We start from the raw sequence: 12699 nt of genomic DNA on the forward strand, positions 1-12699 counted from the left end.
CTCTGATTCCATTATTTTGATTTACAGGAAGAGTTTTAGCAGGCCCAGGTTTCTGTGCTTAAAGATATTTCATTTTTTGAAAAAGAACCTTTATTATTATTTTTTAATCTGAATATCATCGGTGCTGGGCCCTGGGCAAATGCCCGCTTACCCCACTTTTGGGACAGCTCTGGATATAGGCAAACCAATTGATCATTTTGTATAAATTCATTTTGTATATTCAAAAATAGCAAAACCTAAGCGCGCAAACAATACCTCTTTTACACCAAAATAAACTCATCAAGCATTGTTCGAGAGCTTCTTAAGAGACACAGCCGACAACAAAGATAATGACTATATTATGGTCCCTTGTCTTTCAAGTGACAATATTTTCGTCCACTCGAAAGCTACATATTTATTCTATAAAAAATGGTAAACAAGAATTTTAATAAATTTTACACATTAAAAAGCCAGGCTTTCTTAATTAAGTTTGCGCGAAAAGTTACCTTTTTTTTTTAAGAGTTAATTTTCAAGTTTAATCCGACTTCTGTTTGAGAGTTAAGTCCTATTAACAGGAATGACTGAAAAATCATGTTTTTAATCTTTTTTTAATGGAATTTTAAATCCACTCTATACATTTTCCGAAAATATTACAGAAAAATGCGAATTTTTATGTTTTCTGAAGAAATTACTTTAAAAATGTTAAAAGAAGCTCACATTTTACAAAACATGACATGGCTGTAAACAAAATTTATTCTACTTATCAACTATCCACGCATCCGGGCACAATTTAGCGATTCGATCAACACTAATTTAAACCACCAGGGCGCAATATTTATAACTATATAATATCTTTAAATTTTCGAGAAAACTGTCCGTTTTTAATTTTAAAAATATGCAGAAATTTAATTAAGTATTTTTGAAGCCAAACAACTTGCGAACTTGTACGTAACAATAGCCCTAGGCTTGTTGATGGTGTGATTAGTTTTATTAACTCTCCAATGTTAAATTTTTCCCTATGTAACAAAAAAGAATCAATTCTTAATAAATAAATAGAAGTAACTCCATTAACATCAACCTTTTTTTTAATGAAATAAAAGACTATAAAAATTGAATTCTGTAAATAGATCTACTCGTTTTAGCCCTGGAGTTAAAAATAAACCCTTTATGCACTAGAATAAGATCCAACTATTACTTCATGGTTTCGTGAATAAAAGTCATTAGTGAATGTCATCAGTATGAAAGTAAAGGTGTTGCCATTACTGGAATGTGGTGCAATATATAATTCATAACTGTAGTTTTTTTTTTTTTTTATGGCAATGGGAATTACGGGATATTGTGTTGAAAAGATGGAAATTCTAATCAAATAGATTCTCTATCATTATGAGAAAAAATAGATAAAATTCCGGTTTAAGAAGTTACGAACAATTTTGGTTAAGCTTTTGCATTTGATTTTTTTAAATTTTGCAAAGATCGTGTAGAGTGTTTTTTTTTTTTTATGTTAAAGAAAAAATGACGCTTTTTAAAATCTAGAAGCGAAACACAACTGTAATACTTAATTTAAACGGTTGAATAACGATTTGAAAATAGAAAAATTGAGTCCCTCTATATCAAAAATATTGGTCACAATATTGGGTTTCAGTTTAAAAATTCGCTATGTAGAATATTCGGTTATAAGGTATATTAAGGTTTGAGATTTTCATTTACTAATTAATTAATCTAGAGAATAGTACATAACATCTCGAATAGAAAATCGTTACAGAAAGAAATTCTCTGTAAGGAGACTTAATTGTAGAGCTGTGATTCGAGAAGAAGTTAGATAGTGCAATATCATTGGCTTAGAAAATGAGGATGGATGGAATGATGTAGCATCTCGTGACATACATTTTGACCAATTTTCACTCTCAATTTTTTAGAACTTCTCAATCTAAATTTTTTTTCCAACAATGGGACAACACAGGTTCGAATTCCGGCTGTGGCTAGTCTCAGCGACCTCAATGCTGATGAAAAATATCTCCTGTGGCGGATTAGAGTCTCTTTGCCGTCAGACTAACAGTGGGAGGCTTTCGTGGTTTTTCTCTCCATTTAATGCGGGTCACAAAAAGAAGTTCGTTATAATGCGTTATTCAGAATTTTCCATGTCTTCTGGGTTGGATTCAAAATTACAATGCTACTACAATGAACATAAGCACCAATTTAATTAGGCACCAATTGAATGTTAGAAAATAAATGTATTCTGTTATTTATTAAAGGTATAAAAAATAATTTTTACAAGGAACTTTGTAACAAAAACATATATTTTTTTCAGTGTAGAAAAAAAAATTCTTTTGAGATACATTTTCCTCGTGAAAGTAAATAAAATAACACATGAAAAATATTTTACCAATTAAATTTAAACTTTAAAGACTCCTTGCAAAATCTTAACGAACACACCATTTCTATTTAAATATTTAAAAAGCACAGATTAAATGATGTCATCTTTAGAAATCCTTTAACAGTTTAAAATAATCCGACCAGCAAATTAAAGTTATGAAATAAACATTCCTCGAAGCTAAGGTTAACGCATTTTCTTTTCGTTGCCATTAGGAAGAAATTTATCTTTCCATTCAAGGAAAATCTTTTTATTTCAAATTATTCATATTACTTCCCCTCCGAATATTAATTGGACAATGATTTGCAAGGTGACTCGAATAATATTTCAATTTATTTTCTGAAAAGGGAAATTTTCTTTTCAGCGTTTGGGATATTTAAAATTGTATATAGGAAGGAAAATAAATAAGACGGAATATTATATAAAGCTTGTCGTAGTATAAATAGTTAATTTGTTTTTTGATAAATTAGTGGAAAACAGTAAAATGTAAGAAAAATTACTTTGTCTTAGATGTTTTGAGTATTAAAACATCTAAAACACTTTTCTTTTATTATTAAGAAAAATTGTTTCTTTAATTTTAATGCTATGTTTATGATCAATTTAAGAGGTAATTGAAACTACTTGTTGAATTATAATGAGTTAAATCAAAAAGTATATTTTACATGTTAAAGTAATAAAGTTCATGTAAGTTATAATTAACAAATGTAAATGTTATTACATGTTACTAATAATGAGTTATGTGTAATTTTAATAATTGTATGGAAGCAGGGTTGGGAAAGTTTTAAATAAATTTTATTTTATTTCATAACCGTCGTTGAACAGCCGACCTAATTTTTGGGTTTACAACTACGTAGCCTTGTAATTTTGAACCCAATTCAGAAGACAGGAGAACTCCTGGATCAAGTATTGCGGGAAATTTGTCTTCGTGGAGAACTTTTTCATGGAACTAACCCGCATTTGCGCTACATGGAAAGGAAGACCACGAGAGCCTCCCACTGTTAGTCTGACGGCAAAGGGACTCTAATCCATGATCCGCCTATTACTGAGGATATTTCACGTCAGCACTGTGGTGGGTGCAAGCCGGATGCGGAATTCATATCGACCAGCCATTGCGGGATTCGAACTCGGTTCACCTCATTGGAAGGCGAAAACTTTATCCTCTGAGCCATCCTTTAGATATTTTTTTACACCCGTCGTTAAGCAGCCGATTCAATTTTTGGGTTTACGAATACTAATGTTCAACTACGTAGCCTTGTAATTTTGAACTCAATTCAGAAGACAAGAGAACTCCTGGATCAAGTATTGCTAGAAATTTACTTTCGTGGAGGACTTCTTGATGTAACTAACCCGCATTTGCGTTACATGGAGAGGAAGACCACGACAACCTCCCTCGGTTAGCCTGCGGGCAAAGGAACTCTAAACCATGATCGGTCTTTTACTCAGGATATTGAATGAGCTAAAATAAGGATGCACCTTCTTTAAAATTCATTTAATAAAAAGCTAATTAAAAATAATTTTTTTATCATTTAGATATTGAATTTTCCGTAACTGATTATCGCAATGTTAGCACTGCTTAGAAAGTGACAAAAGCTATAGCATATAATCAAACAGTAACAATAACCGTAAAAATATTTAGTATTTTTTTTTTTACTGAGGACATGATCTTTGATGCATATTTTAAAAAAAAGATGCTTTTAAATTAGCTGTGAAGGATAATCAGCCTAAAAATGCAGGAAGCAAGATTTATATTTTTACTCAAATCTTTAAGATATATTTAAGTTATATTTTTGTATTCAAATCTTTAAGATTACAAACAAGGAGCAGCATATAAAAATGCAGTTATATCGTAAAAACTCGATTATTTACAGTTAACTATAAAATTCACTTATGTATTAAATTTAAACCGTTAATTTTAGGAAAAGCACCAAAAATATTAAAATTCAATAAACTTTCGACACAATTCAATATTCTCCCTAAAATTTTTTAATGCAAAACTGTATCAAATCGTAGCATTAAAAACTTATAGATAAATATTCGGATAAAAAATATGAACAGGTAGTAAACATTCTACATTTTATTGCTTTTCTTGAAATTTTAAATGCAAAACCGTTTTCAATTTTTGCAGTCAAACAATTTGCACTATAACTCCAACATATCAAACCTTGCTTCTTATATCCCAATTACCAAATTTTATGCATTGTAAAGACAAACAAATAATGATATTTACTTATTGATATTGACATCGGAAGGGATAAGATGTTAAATAAATAAATAAAAAAATTTTAATCAAAAAAAAAAAAAAAAAACGTTTGAGATAACGTGTGAGGGCTTTAAGTTGACGTTAAATAAATAAACAAATAAAAAGCATTAGTGCGGCTAAGAAAAAATATCCGTTTTTACCTCCATAACAACATTTGTAGATTCGTGATCCGCTTTTAAAAAAAAAGGCAACTTAATATCCTTAAATCGTTTGATGCACGAAATTAGTTCCAAATAAAAACAATCGATATCTTATTTAATCGATAGCGTTATTACTTCTTTAATATTTAGGTTTTTACATTGTTTATTTTTGAAATAATCATTCAAAATGTGAAACTACTAGACCGGCAAAATATCATTAAAGCGAAAGTTAAAAAAAATATATCTTTATTTGAACTTCGAGCATAAATAAACCGTGTTATTCCGCTGAAAAACGTATTGTGTTGCTAAATCGATTATAATGTCAAGCAATAATTCAAATAAAATCAACTCCTGCTTGCTCAGGAGTCGAACAACCTTTTCGTCAATAGCGTGTGAAGAACGGATTAAAGAGTGCCATAAGAATAGCACATTTGAAAATCCAATCATATGTAACCGTGGGCGCAGACGCAGTGCTAAACAGTGAAGTTACTTTACAGAAACTAGCTGGAGTTCGATTAATGTTCGAAATATTTCTAGACGTCTGGTGGGCTTCAACGATTTTTTAAAATAAACAACCCAGACAAATAAATTACGAGTTACGGTTTGAAAACATTGATTTAAAATAAACTATGTTTTTCATACTGATAGAAATAAATTTGCTTAGTTTGTATAAAATTAATATAAAATAGTATTTTTTGTAAAAGAATTATATTTAGATTTTTTTAAATTGTTAAAATGTTTAGTCAAAAAATAAAAAATGGAGAACCAGAATTACCTTTAATCTATTGATCGACTTTTCTCTCAATTATTCGAAGGATCGACTTGATATAGGCTTATTAGTTGATGCAGATGATATTTTAAATAACGAAATCAGGAATTAAAATGTACTTTCTCTAACTAAACAAATGAGCTATTCAAATGAGCTCTAGATTACCTAACGCTCATTTGAATTGTTCATGTGTTAGTATTTTGTCTAAAGAAAGGTTGTCATTAACTGTCCCCCCCCCCCCAAATGGTCTTGGAAGAGCTGTAGTGGCTCAGGGGATGGAGCGTTCGCCTCTCAATGAGGTGAACCGGGTTCGAATCCCGTCGAAGGCTGGTTTATTCTAATTCCGCTCCCGACTCCCACTGACCTCAATGCTGACATAAAATATCCTCAGAGGTAGATGGATCATGGGTTAGAGTCCCCCTGTCATGAGGCTAACCGTGGGAGGTCTTCGTGCTTCTCCTCTCCATGTAACGCAAATGCGGGTTTGTTCCATCAAAAAGTCCTCATGAAGGTAAATTTCTCCCAATACTTGTTCCAGGAATTCCCTTGTCTTCTGGATTGGGTTCAAAATTACAAGGCTAGGGAGTTGAACATTGGTAGCCGTAAACTGAAAATTTAGTCGGTTGTTCAACGAGGTTATAAAATGCTCTTGGAACCTTTTCTTACTAAAAAGAAATCATTTATCCAGTCACTTACAATATCACGAAATTAAATGACTTGACAAATGAATTATGTTGAATGGAGTTATAAGATTTAACAATTACCCATACGAACTCCCCGTTCTTTTCAAGCTGGTTTTTCAAACATTCTTAAAATTACTTCAAATATTTAACAAAATTGGGTAATTTAATTTATATGATACTCGTCTGTTCGAGAAATTTTAAAATAGAAACGAAATCTACTATGAAATAATATGAAACATAATTTCTCCTTAACTATTTTCCAACTCAAAGCTATCATGCAGGATAACCCTTATTGACCACCCTTAATATATATATTTTAGAATATGTCAAAAATGACCACAAAAAATGTGTAAATTTAGAGAGATCTCAACTGAAGTGAGAAAGAAACCGAAACACCTTTGAAATCTGTTGATTCGCTTCTGACGGAAGTGATGCGAAAACATCAAAACCAGTTTGAATTTCATTTGTTGAAACTTGGGGATTTTTCTTACAATTGCTTTTAAACTCCCTTCCTTGGACTATTAAGCAAGTTATGTTTTCATTCCCACCTTCTTTAGTAGTGATTTACGAAATTTTGATAGAGTTTTTATTTTTTTTCTCGCTTAAGTATAAATATGCATCTTTAATGCGTATCTTTTTTATCTAATTTTTGAAGAGAATACTAAAAAATATGTTCTAAGCAGGGTGGTCATTACAGAACACCCTCTATACTTATATACCTTACGTTTTTTTTTTTTTTCAATTTTCTTTAGCCATCACGACTTTCCTGAAAGTTTTTTTTTATTACTTATTAATTATAATCACGAAATTGTTATAAGATTATTTCAAAATAATAATAATGATGACAAAAGTTTATCCGATAATCACTTCAAATTAGTTCTACTTTTTGGTTCGAACAGTTATATATTCGCTCAAAAGCCAAAGGCGAATTTATCTGAAAATTTCGTTATCCGAAAATTTCAAAGATTCCGTGAAATGCAATAAAATTTCGATTGCGCCGTACTTTTCGACGACTTTTCATCTTCAACTCATTTTCTTGTAATGGCATGTTCAGTCGCCGTTAAAAAAAACGTATAAACTAGTTTCGCACTAGTCAATCAATAGGTAACTACTGTTAGTAGGAGGAGCTTACCTTGACATTGAAACGCCCTACCCAATCCTGATCCTGAAATTTTACTCGTTGCTATGGTGATGCAAACCATCAAGAACCGGATGATGCCGGATTTGATTTCCAGGACGATGCACTCGGATGGCGCTCTAACTCAAAATAACTAGTAAACGGGAAAGCAAAGCATACATTTGCCCGCTGAGCGAAATATTCATCCATAAATCATAAGGACGGATGGGAGAAATAGTTACATGTCTTCAACATTCGTTATATCGTGAATGGTTTTGAATTTAAAAACTATTTTATTTTTTGCTTAAAAAACTACCTTTTTAATGTTTTTGCTGTGCGCTGTGCTTTTATATTCATTTGATTACTTCTCATTGAATTTATTTGCAGTTATAAACCCAGAATTTACTAATTTGGTTATTTATAAGAGTATAAGTTCAAATTTATGGCTAATTCTTACAGTAGCTTCAAGTTTGGAAATTTCAGACAAAAATAATAATCTTGAAAATCATGAAAAAATAAATAAATTTATTTTCTCAAATGAGTCTCAATCCCAAAAGTATTTCAGCATAATTTACTAAAAAAGGATAAATGTAACTAATCTACAAAGGGTTAAACCATTGGCAGGTGCACCCTCACACATACGAGACACGTCGCGCATCTTTCCTAGATTCAATTTTATGAAATGTTAATTTTTGTAAGTATAAAAACAAAAATCATAAATCAGTTAGCATAATATTCAATTAAGCAAATACTATTATTACAACTAATAAGATTTACAATTAATTTAAACAGTTAATATTTTTTCTTAAAAAAAGAAATCTTAACTATAAATATTTACTGAAATGATTTCCAAGTGAAATGGCCTGAATCTGAATCTTGTTGAATGGAGAATCTGATTCTTCGACAATCTGAATCTTCGACATTTGCAATATTGAACGATAAAAATTAAAATTGAAGTTAAAAAGGAAAAAAAAAACGTAAATTGACCTTTGACGCAGAATTTTTTTATTAAACATATTTTTCATACTTTTTCATTATTTTATATTTATTTAGGTCAAAATAAGTGAAAAGTATTTAATTTAGCATTTTACTAATTTATGGTTATGAAATACAGCAAAAGAAACAACCTGTGTCTTTTCTGCGTTAAAGGTAAAATCTTCCGAAAAATAAGTTTTCAAATTTGCAGTTATTTGTAGTTATTTAGATTCAAGTGAAACAGTTATTCATCATTAAAATATCTTTAATTTATATTACTTTAATTTACATTACTAAATTTCTTTAATTTACTTCTTTTATTGATAATTTTTTATAATGTGAATAAAAAATTTTTGAGTGGATATTACTACTTTCTTTGGATATTATATTTTACTTTAAATAAAATTCCGAAAATCAAACAGATTTTTTAGTGACTATTAGGCTGATTTTTGTAATTAAAAAGTACCAAAACATATTTTTGCTTGTAATTTGAGCGTCATTTTTTTTTTTATAAAAGGGATACTGGTGACTCATATGCGTCAAAGGGTTAAAAGGAAGAAACTTGTTTAATAGTTTCTTACAATTAAATCAAATGTGTTTAGAATACTTTAAATGTATAAATTTTGAGCATTATCAGACGATACTGCTTAAAACGGACTTCTGAAAATGACTGAAAGTAAAAAGAAGTGAAGAAAGAACCGCTTTTCTGCAGTGCTCACAAATCAGAATACGGTAGCGACGTTCTTCTCTACTGTGTCTCTCAAGCACGCCGGTTAGAAGGTTAACTTCATCTATTTTCTTTTTTTCAAAGAAAATAGTATCTTCTATTTCTAGTAGCTCTAGGTAATCGGTCACTATTAACGTTTTTACCAACAGTTAATCTTTGTTTGAATGCCAACGAAGGATTTGGTTTACTGCACTAGTTAAAAAGTGGTTTACACAAAAAAAATGAGGTCACTAATTGCTGTAAACATTCAATATTGCATTGTATAAAAGTTTCTATCAGCCTGAGAGGCAAGATTGATGCAAAATGTAAATTACTTATATTTATATTTTTTACCAGATAGATTTCGTATTTTAACTAAATTTTTAATGTATGTTCCTCCCTGATTTATAATCCGATAAAAACCAGTTTAAAAAAAAAACTGCTGTTTAAGATTTCTGCTTTTCAAGTAATTATATTAAAAGTTAGTTTCTTTACATTAGTGTAATTATTTTTCTATTCGAATATACTATATACCAGGGGAGGCCTGCGGCTCGCGAGGCACATGCGGCTCTTTGAAGGATTATTTGTGGCTCTTGATAAATGTACTCCAGTTCCCCTTTAAATTACTATCGTTCCGTATGTATTTCAAAATATCTTTTAAATTACTGAGAACAAATATGAAAAACTAAGTGCAACGTTGTTCAATTCAAGGTGAGTTTTCCATTTCCAATATAATTTTGACACTAAAAGCATCTGGAGAATTAGAATTAATAGAGATGCAAGAAGATCAAGCTCTACAATTAAAATATAAGTCAACGTCGATTACTGAATTTTGGAAATTTGTAGCAGCATCGAAGTACCCTGAATTAAAAAAAGGCTGCTTATCGAATTACTTCAATATTTGGAGCAACGTACTTATGTGAATCATATTATTCCTCTTTAAAATTCGTGAAATCCAAACACCGATCAGTATTAACTAACCAGCATCTCAAAGAATTACTGAGAAGTGCTGTCACCAATTATTCACTAAATTTTAAAGAATTATCAAGAGAAGTAAAACAAATGTGTTTAATAATTAAATTCAATACGCAGATTTTGTACTTTTAATTAAATATTTTCAATAAATATAATGTAAAAAAAATTAACACCTTTTTTGCATACGTTTTAAATACGTATTTAATTGCGGCTCGCGAAAATTTTCAAATTTTGAATAATGGTTCGACTATCAAGGAGTTGGGCCACCCCTGCTATATACTATCTTTTTAATGTTGAGTAATTCGAAAATTGCGTTGAAAAAAAAGCGGGTACTGCGACCGTTTTCTACCTGCATTTTCAAATCAGAAAACAACTGGTAGAGAACAACAAAAAGTAATGAAAGATCAACTTATTTAAGTCAATTAAATATAAGATAAAACGCATTTAAAACTAAAATGTTCAGTTAACAATTGTATTCTAAACTGAAAAGTTAAACTATTACAATAATTGTAGTTATTTAAAAATAAAACATTATACCAATATTAAAATGATATTTAAATAACGTAAAACGTGTTTCAAAATACTTGTATTTAAAATTTAAAATTAAGAATAAAAATAATTCTCTTAAAACTAAAACGTTAAACAAGTTTCAAAATACCTGTATTTAAAAGGAAATATTAAACAAGAATAAAAATAACTGCATTAAAACTAAATCATTACAAAAGTTTCAAAATATTTGTATTTAAAATTACATTAAACAAGAATAAAAATAATTGTACTTAAATGGTAAACAAGTTTCAAAATAATTGTATTTAAAACTAAATATTAAACAAGAACAAAAATAATTGTATTAAAACTGAAACGTTAAACAATTTTCAAAATACTTGTATTTAAAATTAAATATTAAGCAAGAAAAAAATAATTGTATTTAAAACTAAAACGTTAAACTGCTATAAGAATAATTGCATTTGTAACTATAAATCTAGATGAATATAAAAATAATTGCATTTAAATTCAAAACATGAAAATAGTATTGGCTTGTTATAAAAAATTTTTATTTTTCAGATAATCAAAGTAAGTAAGGAGAAAGGTTCTGGATAAGAAGGAGCTTCACCAAAGGATGCCACCAACGGGTACTATATTTTATAATGACAGTAAGTACAATGCTTGTTTTTCAATTTTGCCTCGTACTGTATTACTTTTCGCTTCGTTATCTAAGGCATTATATCTAAGAGATTTTTTTTTAAGAAAAAAAACTTATTTATAAAATAATAATTACCTTTCGTCAGTGCTGCTTTAAAAGATGCTGAAACACTAGATAGAAAAATGATTTGAGGGCTCTTCAAGTTTTAGTTGAATTTTAAATTCTTATATAGAAAAAAAATTATATGTGAAGCAAAATGAAAAGTAGAAACATGTAAAGCAACAAAAAAAAATTATAAATAATAATAAAGATCGTAAAACTATTTATTTTGAAAGTTCAAAGAATGAGTAAGAATTTATTATAATTCACTTAGTAAACTTGTAGTTTACTAAGTTTGTATTAGTACTGTTTTTATTTTGAAAGTTATCTACGTTATTCTAAAATATTTGAAGTCTTTACATTAAAAAAAAAAATTAAGGAAAAGCATTGCTTGCAATTTAGTTTCGCTAAATTATGGATGACTTAATTTCAATGAAACAGCGAGATACACATTTTCATAAAGCAAGTTTTGCTAAGTATTATGCATTATTCTTAGAAGCATGAAACATTAATTTGTTTCTCTTTGTTTTCCTACAGATTTTTTTAATATTTTTGGCTCGTAAAAAAATATTGCTTGACATTTTGAATTTTTTGGGAAAATGATACACATTCTATACGGTTTTACGTTTCGAAAATCATTTGTGCTGTGAAGGTAGCACCATTACTAAAAGGGTTATTATGATATCTACAAATTTATTAACTCATTCGCCGTGGAAAAAAAAATTCAAGGTTGCTGCAACCTAAAGAAAGAGTGTTTCTCGAGTTACTGTTATTGTTCGCATAATTTTGTCACTGACTTATTCTTCAGCAGAGTTAACTCAGAAGGTTAGAGCAATAGCCTCTCAACTACACCGTAAAAAATTTCAGATCCAATTGTAGCATAAAATAGGTGTGTAATTACAAAATGTTATGTTGCCCTCAAAGTGTAATTACAGTATATACTTTGGGGGCATCAACCGTAAAATCCATTTTACCGTAAAATATTATTCCGTAATTTTTACAGTAATGTTTTTTAATTAAAATAATTCAGTAATTGTGCGATAATTATTACTATAAAAATTGGGATATATCAGTATTTTGTTCCGAAACATGATCCAGTAAAAATAGATCAGTACTTTTTACCGTAATTTGATCCGGAATTTACAGTGTAGGCAACCCAGGTTCAAATACTGGCGATAAATAATCATTTTGAATACTGCATCTTACTCACACTGGCCACTTGCTAAAAAGATTTTCCCAGCTGTAGACGGGATTTGTTAGAATCTTATTGTCATCGGGCTATCCGTGAGAGGTTGCTTGCGCAACACAAATGCCGATTAGTTTCACCACAAAATGTCAGTTTTCGTATCACTTGATTCAAGCGTTCCCTTGTTTTCTGGGTTCGTTTCAAAAGTACAGGGCTAGTCGTGAATTTGATACAGATCGGCTATTTAACGTCGCTTATAAAATGAAATATTTATGTTCTTAATGCTCTAAACTGT

General features: G+C 29.6%; 1 protein-coding gene across 1 annotated transcript in view; it reads left to right on the top strand.

The window, feature by feature from the left end:
- The window catches only part of LOC107455431 (L-type amino acid transporter sobremesa), a 75481-nt gene that overhangs the window by 9867 nt on the left and 52915 nt on the right, over window positions 1–12699 (top strand). The window contains exon 2 of the mRNA XM_016072989.4: window positions 11041–11129. Within this exon, the coding sequence (XP_015928475.1) occupies window positions 11096–11129 (34 nt within the window). The 5' untranslated portion in view covers window positions 11041–11095. The remainder of the gene's footprint in view (window positions 1–11040; window positions 11130–12699) is intronic.

The sequence above is a fragment of the Parasteatoda tepidariorum genome, chromosome 6 (assembly GCF_043381705.1).
Source record: "Parasteatoda tepidariorum isolate YZ-2023 chromosome 6, CAS_Ptep_4.0, whole genome shotgun sequence".
Lineage (NCBI taxonomy): Eukaryota > Metazoa > Arthropoda > Arachnida > Araneae > Theridiidae > Parasteatoda > Parasteatoda tepidariorum.